The sequence below is a fragment of the Acinonyx jubatus genome, chromosome A3 (genome assembly GCF_027475565.1).
Source record: "Acinonyx jubatus isolate Ajub_Pintada_27869175 chromosome A3, VMU_Ajub_asm_v1.0, whole genome shotgun sequence".
NCBI classification, from domain to species: Eukaryota; Metazoa; Chordata; class Mammalia; order Carnivora; family Felidae; genus Acinonyx; species Acinonyx jubatus.
Window position 1 is genome coordinate 111,978,005 of NC_069388.1, and position 18,177 is coordinate 111,996,181.

At 34.9% G+C, this 18,177-nt stretch overlaps 1 protein-coding gene across 13 annotated transcripts in view; it reads right to left on the minus strand.

The window, feature by feature from the left end:
* BIRC6 (baculoviral IAP repeat containing 6) overlaps positions 1–18,177 on the minus strand; it is a 221,939-nt gene that overhangs the window by 128,691 nt on the left and 75,071 nt on the right. For 6 of the 13 annotated variants that reach the window (XR_003412372.2, XM_027033515.2, XM_027033513.2 and 3 more), the window contains 9 exons: positions 16,565–16,711; positions 7,021–7,208; positions 5,912–6,235; positions 5,575–5,674; positions 2,983–3,197; positions 2,587–2,795; positions 1,797–2,143; positions 964–1,183; positions 347–480 (listed from right to left, as the gene is read on the minus strand). Coding sequence is in view for 12 of the 13 variants with exons in the window: in XM_027033515.2 (XP_026889316.2) it covers positions 347–480; positions 964–1,183; positions 1,797–2,143; positions 2,587–2,795; positions 2,983–3,197; positions 5,575–5,674; positions 5,912–6,235; positions 7,021–7,208; positions 16,565–16,711 (1,884 nt within the window). In the remaining variant the exon portion in view is untranslated. The remainder of the gene's footprint in view (positions 1–346; positions 481–963; positions 1,184–1,796; positions 2,144–2,586; positions 2,796–2,982; positions 3,198–5,574; positions 5,675–5,911; positions 6,236–7,020; positions 7,209–16,564; positions 16,712–18,177) is intronic. The other 7 variants (XM_027033516.2, XM_027033511.2, XM_027033512.2 and 4 more) reach the window with 6 other exon arrangements.

The window sequence follows — 18,177 nt, forward strand, 5'->3', positions numbered from 1 at the left end:
CCCTCGGCCCTGCTCAGGTGCTTTCTCTCTCTCTCTCTTTACCTTTCTCTCTCAAAAATGAGCATTAAAATTAGAGTTTGATCTTAGTTATGACAGTAAATAGGAAAAACATAATAGTTCCCAAATTCAAAATTCAAATAATGAAAAGGTAATAGATTTTTAAAGCAATAACCACATGGCAGTCAATCACATGAAAGTCTACATTCTAAAAAGTCTACATCATAGAAATATTAACAATATGTGCCATGACGAATATTAAAATAGGTACTTCACAGTAGCCATTTTATGAAAGCAGTAGTAACAGGAATCTTATGTTTTTACAAAAGATGACCACTTGAAATAATACCTTCTGTCCTCCTATGCATGGGTAACTGCGGCTGAAGAGGTGACAATAAATTATCCAACAGATTAAGTAAGCTTTCTAATACTCCACTATTGCTAAGTGATCTTTGACCAATGCAGGAGAGCAACATGAATACCCTAAAAAAAAAGACATACTAAGTATGCATCAATTTGCTCATTAAAAAAATAATTTACATTGAAATTTAACAAACAATAGGATATGTAGTTCTCAGCATGATTTATATCTCGAGCTATGATGTTAAAATTGGCTCTTTTCAAACTACAGGTTGTATTTTTTAACTAAATAAGAAATCAAGAAGAGAACTTTATCAAAGTCCCCAGAAAATGCGTTTAACACATAAAGTAACATAATCTGTTAGGAAATACTTGTAAACAGAGACCTATAAACTCCACAGATTCAATTACAAAACTACAGAAGGTAGTCTGGTTATATCATGTGTAATTTTCAATATGCGTTTTGCTAGGCATTCCCCAAACCCTGGAAAGAAATGTTTCATTTCCCCATTCAGGATCCACATATGTAGGATTTCAAAATCTGAGCAATGACTGTGAGAATTAGAAATTACTAATAACGAACAACTCCAGTATCTTCTGACCTACCTATCTTGTGGGAAGATGAGAAGCTGCTCTGAATTGTACAGTTCCTGAAGAACATTAGAAAGAAACTGACCCCACCATCTTTCACCACCACAGAGCTGAACAAGTAGAAGACCAGTATGCAATCGTATCTTTGGCGTTCCACTGATGCACAAGTGTTTAAAAAGCTCTTCACAGGCCTGGGCATGAAATGTGCTCTGCAAAACTGCAGGAACAGAGTGTCCTATTACAAAACAGAAAACAATAAAATTTCCTATTTAAGTGTATGCTGTAGTATCAGTATCAGCATACCTAAATACACTTTCTTCTTTACCAGGATTCAGTACACAATTGTATTTTATTTATTTTGCTATTCATTTCTTTATTCTTCGTATGAAGAATTTAATTGTTAAACACTTGGGGAGGAGAAAATCTAGCAGTTCAATCAACTGTATTTCTTATGTGTGGAGTTGGGTGTATCAGTTAGCTGAGTACGTGTGTTTGTGAGTGCACGTGTAATGATCAAAAATAGCTCCTGTTATTAGAAAATGACAGTATATTAGGGTAGCAATTTAGTAACAGTTTTCACAATAACAATATTTAATGTTTTGCCAATAACAAAATGATGTGCCACATCAACAGCAAAACCTCAAGAAAATTATCGAAAATCCGTTTAAAACAAAAACAAGTAAAAATATGGAGGAAAAAACGAGTTAACCTAAACACATTTCATAGTCACTTTAGAAAGGACATCAAAATGAGCAACACTCAGGAAATATTAACACAACAACAAAACATGCAACAAAATCACATCAAACACATTTCTAACATTTAAAGAACTTAAGCCAAATACAAACCATTGGAAGAGTGAAGAAGACTGAGCAAAGTGTCCAATAAATATCTGATGATGGTACGTAACTGCTCTGTGGAAGACGTCTGAATCAAATCTTTTGGATCTGATGTTTCACTTAACACTTTCCGACTTGTACCTAGAGCTACTTTGAGCCTCTGCACTGCATTATGAGCCAAATTCAGCTGAAGCTGTAGCTGAATACAATCTTGATAGGCAGAAAAAACTCTACTGTCTTCCTCAACTGCCTTGTCTGGTTTTCGCAGAAAGTACTGTGCATTGTTAGCACTGTTGAGAGGAGGAAGATCGATACTTTGCAAAAGAGTTTCCAGTCGATGACAAGCTAAGTTATACCTGTAAATAAAAAAAAAATGTACAAAATAATTCCTGCAATGTTCTCTCTGATATATATGTATAAATGTACACTGAAAATTAAATCTCTACAACCATTAAAAAGAATTCATCAGTCGTTAAGTACTAAATAAAGCCAGTTAATTAATCACAATATTTTAATTTATCAAATATTACTGTAACATTCGTTTCCTACTTCCTTTTGTTCTTTTTTTGTTTTTTTTAAGTTCACATTTTTTTTTTTTAGTAATCTCTGTACCCAAAGTGGGGTTTGAACTCACAACCCCAAGATCAAGAGTTGCATGCTCTTCTGACTTAAGCCAGGTGCCCTGTCCTACTGTTCTTTTCTATACATCTAGGAAAAGACATTTCTTGAAAAATATATGCAAGACATACAATATAAAAGGCTTCAATAAGATTAAAATAGACTGCAATTTTCTAATAACCTGCACTGTATATCTTCCTGTAGAGCAACCATCATTGCTAAATGCTGGTCAATTTCCGGTTGGTTTGCAGATTCACCCTCTCCCCTTAAAGGATCATGCATTAACTTCAGTTCACTCTCCCAAGGCAAGATATACGTATGACCATAGTAAAATCCTAATGGGATTTTGGCTCTGGCATTTGTACTTCCATAACGTCCAATGACAGTGATCTGAAATGAAATAAAAACCAAAACAAATCAAAACATAAGTATACATACACTCCATCTGCAAAAAAATAAAATTCTGAGCAATGGATTTAAAAAGATAGTTATACTTTTTAACTATATGTCTAAGTATCTTTCATAACCTGTCAGAAACATGGAAAGCCTATCAATTCACTGTCTTGAAGTCTTTTACCTTCATGAATCTGCACACAGGAGGTGGTATCAAGTCATGCAGAATTAGTGAATGGGTGCTTATGTCAGTTGCCACTACCAGTCGCCTCCCATCCACCTCTTCTCCTAAAGTCCAAATGTCAATTGACAAGGAGGCCAAGTCTCCACAAGTGGGAATCAATACATCTGTCAATAGTATTGGTCTGCCAAAATCCAAGGTCACAAATCTCCTTGCTCCTATCAGAGAGAGCAACAGGTGACAAAAAATACCATTGTTTCAATTAACCAAAAGATACATTCAAAAACAGTTGGGAACACTCATCTTAAAATCCGAAATCAACTTATTAAACTACAAACAAGTAAGTAGAAAGAGAAAGTAGCCTTTGAAAATTTTCTGAAACTTCAATCCATGCTACGTAAGACTGAAGTAAAAAATACACAAGAGTAAGTTTGTTACTGTGACAATCAACTGTGCATATAAGCTTAATTTAAAAATTTTTAATGTTTATTTATTTTTGAGAGAGACAGACAGAGTACAAGCGGGGGAGGGGCAGAAAGAGAGGGAGACACAGAATCTGAAGCAGGTTCCAGGCTACGCGCTGTCAGCACAGAGCCCAAAGCAGGAGGTGAACCCAAAAACCACGAGATCATGACCTCAGCCAAAGTCGGATGCCTTACCGACTGAGCCACATAGGTGCCCCAAAGCTTAATTTAAAACATCAGAGTAGAAAAACTGTATCATCAAAAACAGTAGATAGATGAACTCTTAAAAGTTATCTATCTGCTCTTTTTTCAATCATTTGGTCACTTTTTAAAACTTTCCCACCTAGACTCATTAATGATACCAAATTGTTATTACTTTAGTTTTCTCAAGCCTTGTTTAACTTCTTATGGAGTTAGATCCTACATTGTAGTTACAATGTAAAGTAAAAGTACAAGGCAGAAATCACATGCAGTCAGCACCGCCACTATAAAAAATCCCTTAGGAAGGTCCTCCAAAGAAGACAAATGCAGCTTATCTCAAACACTGTTTTTTGCCCAGGTAGTGGCACATCACTGTCTCTTCAGCTCAGTTCCAGGCAAAGCATATGGCTTATTCTCAAGGACCACACTAAACAGGCAGGATGCCTCTTCGTGTAAACACTAGAATCACACGCAGCACAGTTGAGATGTGCACATTAATGAAAGGCAAAAATGATCACAGAGGAATGGAAGAAAGAACAGATTTGCATATCTCAGCTCATATACATTTCAGAATAAGCCCAATTAGTGAAACAGTAGACAGCATTGTTAATCATATAGTTCTTTTTCTTCTTTACCAGGTTGGGGTGAGAAGCACCTAATAACCTTACCAGCTACATTTTACAGTGAAGGAATCAACTGAACTTCTAGAACTAGTTTTCAATGGAGCTAGTTTAAAAGCAAACAAGGTAGTTACCAATACTTCCCTAGACAGAAAAACTATTAAATAACAAAGAACATAATTCTTCTATGTCCTACAGTCAATTACAATGATAAAAAAAGAAAAAAAAAAAACCAAACTGCAGTGTAAAAAACTGCTCACATTCCATAAGACTCCACAACAAATCACACTCTAAATGTTACAAATGCTAATGTTGATACCAATGAAGGATTAGTTGAGCAAAAAACACCATTAAGAATTTTACCTTAGGGGCGCCTGGTGGCTCAGTCAGTTAAGGGTTGGACTTTAGCTCAAGTCATGATCTCACAGCTGCTGAGTTCGACCCCTGCGTTGGGTTCTGTATCTCCCTCTCTCTCTGCCCCACCCCAGCTTGTGTTCTCTCTCGCTCTCTCTCTCAATAACAAAGAAATAAACTTGAAAATCATTTAAAAACAAAAAAAAAAGAATTTTACTTTACATTTTTTAAAAAACTCTCTCTTCCAAAGAAGAAACATCGCAATGCAATAAAGCAAACTATTCATATGATAGAAAGTGCCACAGTATGCATTATACACATATTACTTTCTACTGTAAAACACACTGTGGGTTTCTACTGAATTCTGCTGCAGCACAAGCCCAGAACTAGTAGTTTGGTAGGATGATAAGGTTAAAATCACCTGTGGTTTATTAGTAAACATATTCTAGTTGAAAGCATCTATCCCAGTCATGGGTTGCTAGCATGTAAGTATGTCACAAACTTAGGCAGAATTTGAATTATCAAGAGACCATGAAGTGTTATTAATTTTACTTAGTTACTAAAATCAGCAGTATGTCTATCTGCTATTTTCTAGAAATGATTCCAACATCAGGATGCTGGTCTTAAGAATATTTAAGCGTAACTTCCAGTGTAATGATAATCGAGTGGCTACAATGGAGGTAGATGGTCATGTCCATCAGAGTTCAACAGGCAAGACCCATGTGCAGGTGAAATCCACAGTCCGGACAGAACTAGTCAACCTACCCAGTAACACTCTGCCACCCAACGTGGTGAATGCACAGCTGGAGCCTTATGTAGTGCCTACTCCTGGTAAAATGTACTTACCTGGGAACAGATGTGATTTACTTGCAAAGGAAAATCAAACTACAGAATATTAAGATTCAAAGGGCTAGCAGAATAGGCAACAAAAATATCTTAAGAAAATCAAAGATTACCTGAATGCATTCGCTCTATAATAATGGACTGGTGAGGTGGAGGTTGAAGAAAATGTGAAGCATGAGAAATTGCAAGAGCTAGACCAGAACCAAGTGGATTCTAGAAAAGAAAAAAGTATAACTCTATATTGATATTACTCTTGCTCTATACAAACTAGTAACTGTATATCAAATTAACAAGTCTCATCTCCTGATGTATATTCTGTAATATTTTAGAAAACAACCTAATTTGATGTATCAAGTTGGCATAATAAAATTTTGCCTTCTCAAGCTAGCGTATACATCATAATATTTTTAAATGTCTAAGCGAACACCTATTTAAAATATAAGAATTTACCATTCTGGACTTGTTGGAATTTTTGTTATGTGCAGCAAGATTGACTGTTGGGGGATCAATAACTGAGCCTGGGAAAAGCTGTGCAAGTTCGGCATTAATCACAACGGAAACTGCTTCATTGGGTGGGGTGAGTGGTGGAGTCATAAAAAGTGGTGTTGTTTTTGGAGTGGGTGGAATAACATCAGATGGATGGATGAAGAATCCGGGGGCTGCCACCGGGTTGGAAGGCACAGAGTTGTGAACAGGACCTACTGCTGATGCTGCTGATGCTGCGGCAGCCGCTGCAGCTGTTGTCTGATGTAACTTGGCTTCCAGCTTTGCTTTCTGTAAAAGAAGTAAAGGCAACAAATGTAGACTGATCCTGCCTACCTGAACTGTAGGGAACACTACACAGGAATATTTTATGAAGATAAACATGATTAACTAGATCCTAGTTAAATAAAAATGAAATTAAATAAAAATGGACTCCACATGAATTGAGCATTTCTTCACTATACGAACTTCATTAAATATTTGATGTAAACTTCCTTGTGTTTCGGAAACTTGGACTTCCACAAAGCAAAGGTGGAAAGAAAGAAGAACAAGTGCATGTAAATAAGGAAACACAGTTCTACTCAGAACGAAATATTAACAGGAGGAGGCGGACTCTCGTGTTGCCTAACCTGATACAATTTGTCACCTGGAACCACATGGGATGCATTTAGAGAACAATAAAAACTCCCAAGCAACTGTCATTATTACTAAATTTTAATCCACATGACTGCAAATCATCTTTAAAATATTTTAGGTTAGTCAATCTGTAAAAATAGTAACTGGTAACCATAACGTTTGACCAAGAGTGTTTAAACAGAGTTACAACGAATTTTACTAAAAGCCTGCCCCCCCATATCAATTATATTCCATCAGATATTTGTCAAACGAAATTTACTTTTATAATTTTTAAACACTTAGATATATCACAAAGACATTACCTCAATTTTTGCAGAAAATGATTAGCTCAGATCGGTCAACCTACTTTCCTTTATGAAAATAATGGGCATTTTTACAGTACTTTTTTCAGCTTTTGAAGTTTAGAGACAGCATGAACAAAGAGCCAAAGAGTCTCCAACCTGTTGCTGAAGCTTCAAAAGCTGCTGCTGTTTCTCTTGCAGCACCTGCAGCTGTTGCTCGGCTGAAGCCATTGCATGAGAGAGAGACTGCAAAGCTACCTGGGCTGCTGAACTCAGGGCTGTCGAAGCTTCCCCAACTGTCCCCGATGACAGTCCACCTACTGCAGGAGTAACCCCGAAGGAACTCACTGGTGTAAGACAAGGGGGAGAGAAAAGGGATGAGGAAAAGGTTCATGCAGAAACATGTTCCAAGTATACTATTTTGACATTAAAACTAGAGTTTCACTTTAAAAGACAGTAAGCTATAGAGTATAAAAAAGAAGTCTTAATGATCAAAGTCTTAATCATAAAAGCATACTCATTGATAATAACAGTATTTGAGTTTAAGGGATCCAGGACCTATTTCCAAATCAAAAACAAAACAAAACAAACAAACAAAAAAAAACCAAAAAACAACTTGGTATACCTTTGAACTTAAAAATATTTTCAGCATGTAAGAAATTTCATTTAATATGGCTAAAATAAAAACACAAAATGAGAGTAATCCTATTATACAATTTGAGCTTAACGAATAAACTAAAATTTGCTTTACTAAGTTTTCCTGTAGTAGTACCTCCTTCCTCCTGCAAAAAGTTCAAAAAAACCTTTAATTACATCATTTTAAAAATCTGATGACACTTATTTCTTCATTTTAAAGCATAGCCTAGACAGTCTGGCCCACATAGAATAGGTAAAAGCAATGTTTCCTACCATATTCTCCCCAGAACACTAATATGGAGAGAAACATCTCTGATTCGACTTATGTCAAGCAAGTTTGGCACACCAGCTTACACATGAAGATTATCCTTAAAGGCTCTACGAAATCCTGTAAGTTGAACAATTTCTTTGACTTTCCTTTTCAATGTTACTCAAGTATACATTATAAAAAATAACTCCTCATTAAATATTTAACAATATTTGTGGAAAACATTTTAGGAAAAGCTAAGATAAAAGCTTAATTTCACAACATAATGAAATAGGTCAGCACAAAATATAGTTACATTAGGGAAAGATAACCACTACAACAGTAGCAAATTTTAGTGTGCATTACCATGTGACACTGTTTTAATCAATTACTGTATTCAACAGGTAAACAACTCTGAGAAGCAGACAGAAGAACTCTGTTTTTTAACTGATGACAGAGAAGTGTGACCTGCAGAGCTGATAGTGGTAAAACTAGGGCTGGAACCAAGGACTGTGTGAAAACAAAGCCAATGGGAAACCACAGTGCCAAGCATGGAGCTTACTTACATCAACTCATTCTGTCTTTGCAATGACACAAAGGTAGGTACGACTCTTACCCATTTTATAGGTAATGAATCTAAAGTTGAGGGAAGTAATTTGCTAATACCTGAAAGGGTCGGGGAGAACCCAGGTATGTGACAGGCTATCTTAACATCTAACAATGCTACACTGTGCTAGGATTAAAAAAAAAAAAAAAAAAACTATTTAAAAAAATTAGCTGTAATCCACAAGATAGTAATAACAAACTGTGCATAGCCTTTCACAATTAAAAGTGTCTTCAACTTAAACACACACACACACACACACACACACACACACACACACACACATATTACAGAATAGCCATACTATACTTCATTTAACTTCCAAGAATCCAACTCTACAAGCCTGGTCAAAGAAAGAGCAATCAAAACTCATATAAACTATGTGCCCCAAAATGAAATCCATTTGCTTCATCTAATGTTCCACCAAAGAAACAGCTATTAATTCCAACTCTGGAGGAAAATTATTGGACTTATCGAAGCACTGCTATTGTACTTGTACTTTTTGGGTAATTACAGTCAATATTAACCACGTGGAGTTGAGCCCTTTACTGACTTTAAAATCCAATGCCCAAATACTACTTGTGGGAAAATGAATTAAGTAACCAGAAACACAAGAGACACATCAGCAATCCAAAAGAAATAAGTCATCCTGCAACTACAAATTTTTTAAATCTTGTGATTTTTGATTGAGCAATATCCTTTTCTATTTTTACACAAAGGGCCTCAAAAACCATATATAAGTAGAGATCAGAAGAAAATAAAAATGACTATGACCACCATTTCTATTCAGTATCACGCAGGAAGTTCTAGAAAGCACAAAAGAGCAAGAAAAAGAAGTAAAAGATAAAATGATTAGAAAAACAACAAAGTAAAATTCTTATTAACAGATGACATGAGGCAGCTCTTCCTGCCCACAGGTCCTGTCTCCATGCTTTAATAAAATCACCTTTTTGCACCAAAAAAAAAAAACAAAAACAAAAAAAAAAACCCAAAAAACTGGATGACATGATTGTGTATATAAAAAGTCTTTAAGAATCTACAAACTATTAGAATTAATAAGCTAATACAGCAGTGTCACATGAGATTAATATACAAAAATCAATTATATTTTTATGCACTAGCAACCAAAAAAAGGGAAATAAAATTAAGAAAAATATCACTTATACTAGCGTAAAAAAATCAAACAGCTAAGGATAAATCTGAAAAAGATGTGCTAAACGTCAACACTGAAAACTAAAAATATCTCCCAGAGCAACTGAAGACCTAAATACACTAGATATATCATGTTAATCAAGTAAAAGGCTTAATATTAAGATGTCAATTCTCCTAAACTGATTTATATTCAAATTCCAAATAAAAAAAATAATAAGCTCTTCGGTGTATAATCTGAAAAGCTCATTCTAAAATTTAAATGAAATAAATACAGCATGATGATAATAATGCTGTATATAATAATATAATAATGCTGTATAGTTTTCAATTCTGCATTTACAATTTCATGTGTTACACCTCATCAGTATAAATGACAGAATTCGGTTTTTCAATCTTTCCTTTTACTATGGGTAGTTGAAAGTTGCTAAGAGTAGATCTTACATGTTCCCACCACAGAAAAAGAAATGGTAATTAAGTGACGGGACAGACATATAGCTAATGCTATAGTGGTAATCATTCTACAATATATAAATGTATCAAATCAATACATTATACACCTTAAACTTGCTGAGTGTTGTTATGTCAGTTATATTTCAATAAAGCTGGGGGGGAAATAGAAACAAAGACCAAGAATCTTTAAGAAAACCTATCTTTAGGGGCGCCTGGGTGGATCAGTCGGTTAAGCATCCAGCTTCGGTACAGGTCATGATCTCACGGTTTGGCTTTTTGAGTATGAAACCTGCGTTGGGCTCTGCACTGACAGCTTGGAGACTGCTTAGTATTCTTTGTCTCCCCCTCGTTCTGTCTGCCCCTCCCCTGCTTGTGGGCATGTGCACTTGCGCGCACACTCTCTCTCTCAAAAATAAATCCAAAAACATTAAAAAAATTTTTTTAACTTTTATATTAAACATATGTTTAAGAAGAAAAATAGAAAATTTCACTAAGCATATACTCAAGAGAACTGAAAACATAAAAATGTACACAAATATGCTGCATAGCAGCATTTTTCTTAACAGCCAAAAAAGAAGTAACAACTCAAACGTCCATTAACTTCTGAGTAGATAAGCAAAATGAGGTATATCCAAATTGTTTTAAAAGTAGCATATCCATACACTGGAATACTATTCAGTCATAAAAAGGAATGGTGTACGGAGACATGCTAAGTGGGTGAAACATGAAAACATTATGCTAAGTGAAAGAAGCCAGACAAAAGGGCCACAAACTATATGATTCTACATTTATAAGAAATGTATGGGGTGGGCAAATCCATAGAGACACAACATAGATTACTGACTGCCAGGCGATGGAGGGGAAAGGCGATGAGGAGTGACTGCTCATGACTACAGAACCTCTTTGTGGAGTAATGGAAATATTCTGGAATTAAAAAGTGATGATGACTGCACAACAAACTTTATACCAATTTTTTAAATCTACCAAAAAAGAAAGAAAAACAAAACTGATGAGTGTATACTACCAGATTTCAAGACTTAATATAAAGTTACAATAATTAAGACAATTAGGTACTGGCATAAGGCTAGAAAAACTGACCAGTGGACAAAAACAGACCTACACCACAGCAGACATGATTTTTAACAGACACAACACCACAGCAGAGTGGAGGAAGGGTAGATTTTTCCCATTAATAATAGAGAATGAGAATTAGTAAACTAAGATGAATTAGAAGCAAATAGCCACAGTAAAAGGAGAGATTTAAAAAACTGAGAATTACATCATTTATACTGGTAAGGTCTAACACATGAAACTGGAAACGCAAAAAGAGAATACAGAAAACAAGGCAGAAGCACTGTGTGTACAGTTAATGGCTGAGATCTTTCCAAAGCTGATGGAAGTTATCAAGTAAGGATTCAGGAAAGCCTATGAATCCTAATCAGGGTAAGTACAAATGAAACCACCTATAGGACCATCAAAGAAAAACGCTCGGGCGGGGGGGGGGGCGCGGTGGATAGGGAAAGAATATGAATGAATCTTAAAAACAGCTTGAGAGCTGACAGCAACCTTAAAAAAGGAATAATAAGACTGACACAGTGGAAATGACAAGAAATTATTTTTAAATCACTAACAGAAATAAAAACTTAGAATTCTGTAACATGTCAAAATATACTTCAAGAATGAAGAGAACATCTCTGGATCTAATCAACCAAATGTAAAATTTATTATTCAAATATTCAGACAAATTTAATTAAGTATAGGAAACAAACTGTACCATGAAAGTGATCACGCTAATTTAGTTGGTTATGATAAAAATTGATCAGGACAAATTATAGTTTCTATGATTATGATAAAAATGGATATGTTGCATCAGTCATTACACAGCATTTGCACACTGTTTAAGCTATTTAAGGTACTTTTCATATATATATATACATATATATATATATAAAAGTAATAATGATATAGTATCTAGGATTTGTTTTGAAGTACTTCAGCAAAGAAAAAATAGCAGAGATAAAGGAAATGTGAAAACCATTAATAATACTGGAACGTGGATAATGGCTATGCAGTTTATTTACCTAAATATTTTTAAAAATTTTAAAATTTCCTCCTTCAAAACTAAGTTTATTCACCACGGGTGGACAAGAATAAAAACAGACGTTACAGAATACTTTTCAAACAAAGAAAATCATACTTGATTGCAGCTCAAATGACAAAAAGGAAAAAAAGAGGGATTAAAATGGAATGAGACAAATCCAAATGAATACTGAATATAAAAACCGTAATAATTCATTTGGGAATTAAAATACACATAAAATTAAGGTATAAAAGCACAACTTCATACAAGTCAGAAAGGTGGTAAACGGTCTAGATATCTGCACTGTATAGTACAAACAGTAATTGGACTTCTGAATGTATAAAGGGTATATGTATATTATGACCACTGGGATAACTGCTAAAAAGAGTAAAGAGTAGAAAAATAGCCCCCCAAAATATAATCACCCAGAATAAGAGGAAAGGAAAGAGAAAACATCTAACTGGCAAAAGAGAAAACCTAGTAGAATACCCGTACATTAAAAACAGCAGATTTAGGGGCCCCTGGGTGGCGCAGTCGGTTAAGCGTCCGACTTCAGCCAGGTCACGATCTCGCGGTCCGTGAGTTCGAGCCCCGCGTCCGGCTCTGGGCTGATGGCTCAGAGCCTGGAACCTATTTCCGATTCTGTGTCTCCCTCTCTCTCTGCCCCTCCCCCGTTCATGCTCTGTCTCTCTCTGTCCCAAAAATAAATAAACGTTGGAAAAAATAAAAATAAAAAAACAGCAGATTTAGGGGTGCCTGGGCAGCTCAGTCAGTTAAGCATCCAACTTTGGCTCAGGTCATGATCCTGCAGGTTGTGACTTCAAGCCCCGGGTCAGGCTCTGTGCCACAGATACAGGATTCTGTGTCTCCCTCTCTCTCTGTCCCTCCCCTGCTCTCTCAAAAATAAATAAACATTAAAAAAAAAAAAAAAAAGATTTAAAAACAAATACATCAGTAATTACATTAAATGCAAATAAATATTCCAACTGAAAGACAAAGTATCAGACTCAATTTAAAAAAAAGCAACTACACGGGCGCCTGGGTGGCTCAGTCAGTTAAGCGTCCGACTTCGGCTCAGGTGGGTTTGAGCCCCACATTGGGCTCTGTGCTGACAGCTTAGAGCCTGGAGCCTGTTTCGGATTCTGTGTCTCCCTCTTTCTCTGACCCTCCCCTGTTCATGCTCTCTCTCTGTCTCAAAAATAAATAAATGTTAAAAAAAGAAATTTTTAAAAAAATAAAAAAAGCAACTATAAGCTGCCTATGAAAAATAAAGTTCAAAGTAAAAGGAAGGAAAAATATCTATCCTATTAATAGTAACCAAAAGAAAGCTGATACAAAGCATATAAATTTCAAACAAAGTAATTTTAGAAAAAATAGCTATCAGGGATAAAGAGATAATTCCTAATATTGAAAGATTCAATTCACAAGAAAGATTACAATCATTCTAAATTTGTATGGTAACTTCAAAATACACAAAATAAAAATTGGTGAAACTCAAAATTAAATATCCACAGGCACAGTGACAAGAATTTAACATACTGATCTTATGAACTAAAAGAAACCAAGGAATTAATCAATAAAGACACAATTCAAATAACACATTTAGCAAATCCACCTGAATGGACATAGCACAATTTACCAACAAGTGTAAATATTATTTTCACATATTTATGGGATAGTTATAAAAATTGATCCTCTACAATTCCCAACACAGACTGCAAGACTGACAGAGTAATTTTTGACCATATAGCAATTTAAACAGAAATCAGTAACAAGATAACTAGAAAATCCTCATATATTTGGACATTAAGAAGTGCATTTCTTTAATGTTACTTACTAAAGTTGAATATATGCAAAACCCATGAAGCAATAAATCAACTACTTACATTCATTTCCAAGAAAACAGTATATTCAGTAGTACTAAAAGCACCATAATTGAACAACCCAAATATCAATCAATAGTACACTTATCAACAGTGGGCACATAATTTTTTTTATTTAGACAACAGAATCTCAAACAGCAATAAAAAACAACCACTGATATAGATAAATTTAACAATCGTAACATTGAACCAAAGGCAGACCAAAAAACACATAAATGTAATTTTATATTATAAATGTAGACCCTATCCAACAAGCATTCAGAAATGTATAACTAAGTGTTTATACAATGAAAGAAACACCAAGAAAAGATTACTCTAAAAGTTAGAACAATGTTTCCCTTTTAGAGAGTAAGGGAGAAATAAGTGGAAGGGAACATGAAGACACTTTTCAGAGTGTTGGAAAAAAATTTTTTTTAATTTTTTGTTATGTTTTTATTTCTGAGAGAGAGAGAGAGAGAGAGAGAGAGAGAGAGCAAGAGAGAGCGCGCGCAGGGGAGGGGCACAGCGAGAGAGACACACAAAATCTGAAGCAGGATTCAGCTCTGAGCTGTCGGCACAAAGCCTGACATGGGGCTCGAACTCATGGGCTGTGAGATTATGACCTGAGCCAAAGTCGGACACTTAACTGACTGAGCCACCCAGGAAACTCAGAAAATTATTTCTTGATTTGGTGATCATAGGGACAGTTTGTTTTGTCATAAATTGTTGGGTTATACAATTGTTTTCTGCACTTTTTCATAACAGCATTATATTTCATAGCTAGTATGTTTTGAAAAAAGTAAACAGGAAGTTGAGAGACTATAGTCACCTTTTAGCACCTTATGATCACAGTTGACTTTGCACTGCACCTGTGTGGCTCACTTGGTTAAACATCTGACGATCTCAGCTCAGGTCATGATCTCGTGGTTCGTGGGCTTGAGTCCTGAGTTGGGGTGTGCCCTAACAGAGTGGAGCCTGCTTGGGATTCTCTCTCTCCCTCTCTCTCTCAAAATAAATAAATAAACTTAAAAAAAAAAAAAAAAAAAAAAGACTTTGCCCTAACATTTAATAAAAACCCCTCTGCTGGTGATGGTTTCAGTCTGGGTGAAATACATATATCATTCACACTATCTCTGAAAATACAAAAAGCTGGTTCCATTGCTTGCTTTGTAGGAGATGAAAGGGAGTGTGAGGAATACTTCTCTTCTTCAAACCTAATCTGTGATCTATTACAAAATTTTATACCTTCTGAAAGCATTACTTACTCAAACACATGCATTTTAGATCCTTAATTTCAAGACAGTTCCAAAAGAGTCTGATTTATAACAAAAGAGTTCTCTGAAAGTGCAATTTCTTGTCACAGCATTTTTCTATTCCAATGTAAATGTATGTCTCTACAAAATGACTATAACAATCCAAGAAAGCAAACACAAATAAAATTGATCCTTCTAGCATCCCATGTAAGATTTTAATTAAAAACTGAGGTAAATTACGTAGGCAAAGGATTTCACTTAGTAATTACTTCCACAATCGGAAGATATAAAATGATTCTGAATAAAAAGGTACTCAAAGAATTGATAATTTATATACATATATATACATACACACATAAACATTTATTTTTTTGAGAGAGAGAGAGAGAGAGAGCTGGAGAGAGGGGCAGAGGGAGAAAGAGAAAGAACCCCAGGCAGGCTCCATGCTCAGTGCAGAGTGTGATGCAGGGCTCAAGCCCACATTCCCAGGATCATGAACCAAGCCCAAGTCAGAAACTAAACTGACTAAGCCACCCAGGTGCCCTGATAAATTTCTTCTAAAAACCCTTCTTAAAAGGTTTTGTGACTTCTCAAACTGTTTTTCCTTTCTGTTAATCTATTGAAGAAAACAAAAAGAAAACCACAAACACAAAACCACCAACAGAATTCATTCAAGACAATATTCAAGCTCTTCTGTAACTGTAATATAAAGATAAAACCCTAATATTTTTAATTATAAAAATTTCACTTATTTGTGCCAACACAGAATTGTAAATAAACACTTATCTTACTTCAATGTGAGAAAAAAGCACAGAAAAAAAGGTTTATAAAAAAAAAAACACCAGAGTTCCCACTGATTATTCATTACAAACATCAATAATACCACATATTCAACACACTAAAATATTGGTTCATATGTCTGAAGGTGCTTTAAACTAGCTGGAAAAACAGTATTCCTTCTTCACTCTTCTCAACCTTCTCAACGGTATTACCAAACATACTGTGAACTTTAAATGCAAGAAATAGCATTACAATGCCCAAACTGCACATAACACTGGTCAATAGTTGAGGAGTACTGAGGCTGGGTAAAGGAAATGCAGTCCCTTTTAATTTTCCCTTTAATTTTGTTATATTTGATATTTTCCAAATTAAAAGGCTTCTAAAATTGCACACATCTAAAAACAAAAGGATTTAAGACCGTGTTCTAGAAGGTAGGAAAAAAAGTGCTATGAATTGACTTAGAAAAGAACACAAAAATACTTAAGAATTTTCCCTCCTATTAATAAGTTTCTATTAACATGACACCAAAGGAACTTATAAATAACATAAACTGATATTTAATTACTTACATATCACTTTGTATTTATGTCAGCATAAAATGCGTAATAAAAAGAGTGTATAATAAAAGAAGGTATATACCAGTAAACGTACTTGCATCATCCCTTTCTATTCTGGTGCCATCACTAGTTGACACACAAGTAAAGTGCAGGGGCTCAACTTCTAGAAGTCCAGTGAGAGATGTGAAACTACCTTCGGCAGCTGTGCAACTACTGACCTTTCCATTTCCTATTGCAGAAAAGAGACAAGTTTTATGATATGTAAATAAATTTTAAAAAGGCAACAGTCCTATGGAAAATTACACCTGCTACTACAATTTTAATTAGACAAGATGTATAAACACACAATCCTCATACAGGGCCATTCAATTAATATGAAACAGCAACAAGTGATCAAGATTTTAAATGAATAAAAATATAATAAAACAGCTACTAATATTAGCTATTACACAATCTGTTGAGTATGCATAAAATCAGAATACATTCTGTGATGTCAACTGTATAAATATGACACTAAATAAAAACTAAAGAAACATTCTAAAATATTATCCAAATTTATCTATAAATAAATATGTTTCATATATATATTATCAATTTTCTAGAATGAGGACTACTACTTTATAACCATAGAAAAACCCCTGAACAATGCTGAGGGTGAACAATGTTGGGGGTGCCAACCCAGCGCAGAGTCAGAAATCCACATGTAACTTCTGACTCCTCCAAAACTTGACGACTTAGAGCCTACTGTTGACCAGAAGCCTTATAGGTAATATAAAGAGATGATTAACATATACTTTTCATGTCTTATGTAATATATACTGTATTCTTACACCGAAGTACACTAGAAAAAACAAAGTGTTAATGAGAAAATCACAAGTGAAAATACATTTACAGTATTATACAGTACTATATTTATCGAAAACAGTTCTGCATTAAGAGGACCCACACACTTCAAACAATGTTGCTGAAGGGTTAACTGTAGTTTAAGTTAGCACATGTAGTTGAAAAATTAAATTAAATTAAATTAATTCACATGATCACAACTACGAACAGTAAAACCACAGCAAGAAGGCCAGACGGAAGAACACAGAAGAATTAACAGTGTATGTGTTATGGAGGAAAAGAGTTATTTTTGGTATTGTCCAAATTTTCTGGAATTAGTACTGCTTTAAACAGAATTCCTGAACAGATAAAATTAAACAGAAACCAAAGATGGAAAGAATGGGGAGATACAAAAGCTAGTAACATCTGAAGGATTAAATGTAAGACTAAATTGTCATGACCATGTTCTCTAACATTTCACTGGTGCACACCATAGGACCTTACATATTTAAAAAAAAAAAGTATTTATTGAGCGCTTACTTAATACAAGACATAGGAAATGCATTAAAAAAAAGACAGGCCTCAGTCTCATGAAACACATATTTGGTGTTAATAGGTTAGTAGGCATTAAACAACTAATCATACAATTAAAAAAAAAAGTGCTTACCCCACAACCCAGCATTTGCAGTAGTAGGTATTTACCCAAAGAATACAAAAATACTAATTCAGAGAGATACATGCAGCACCCCGATGTTTACAACAGATGATCGACAAGAGCCAAATGTCCATCGACTGATTAATGGAAGAAGATGTGGGGTATGTACATACATATGTACGTACACACACACACACACACACACACGAATATTACTC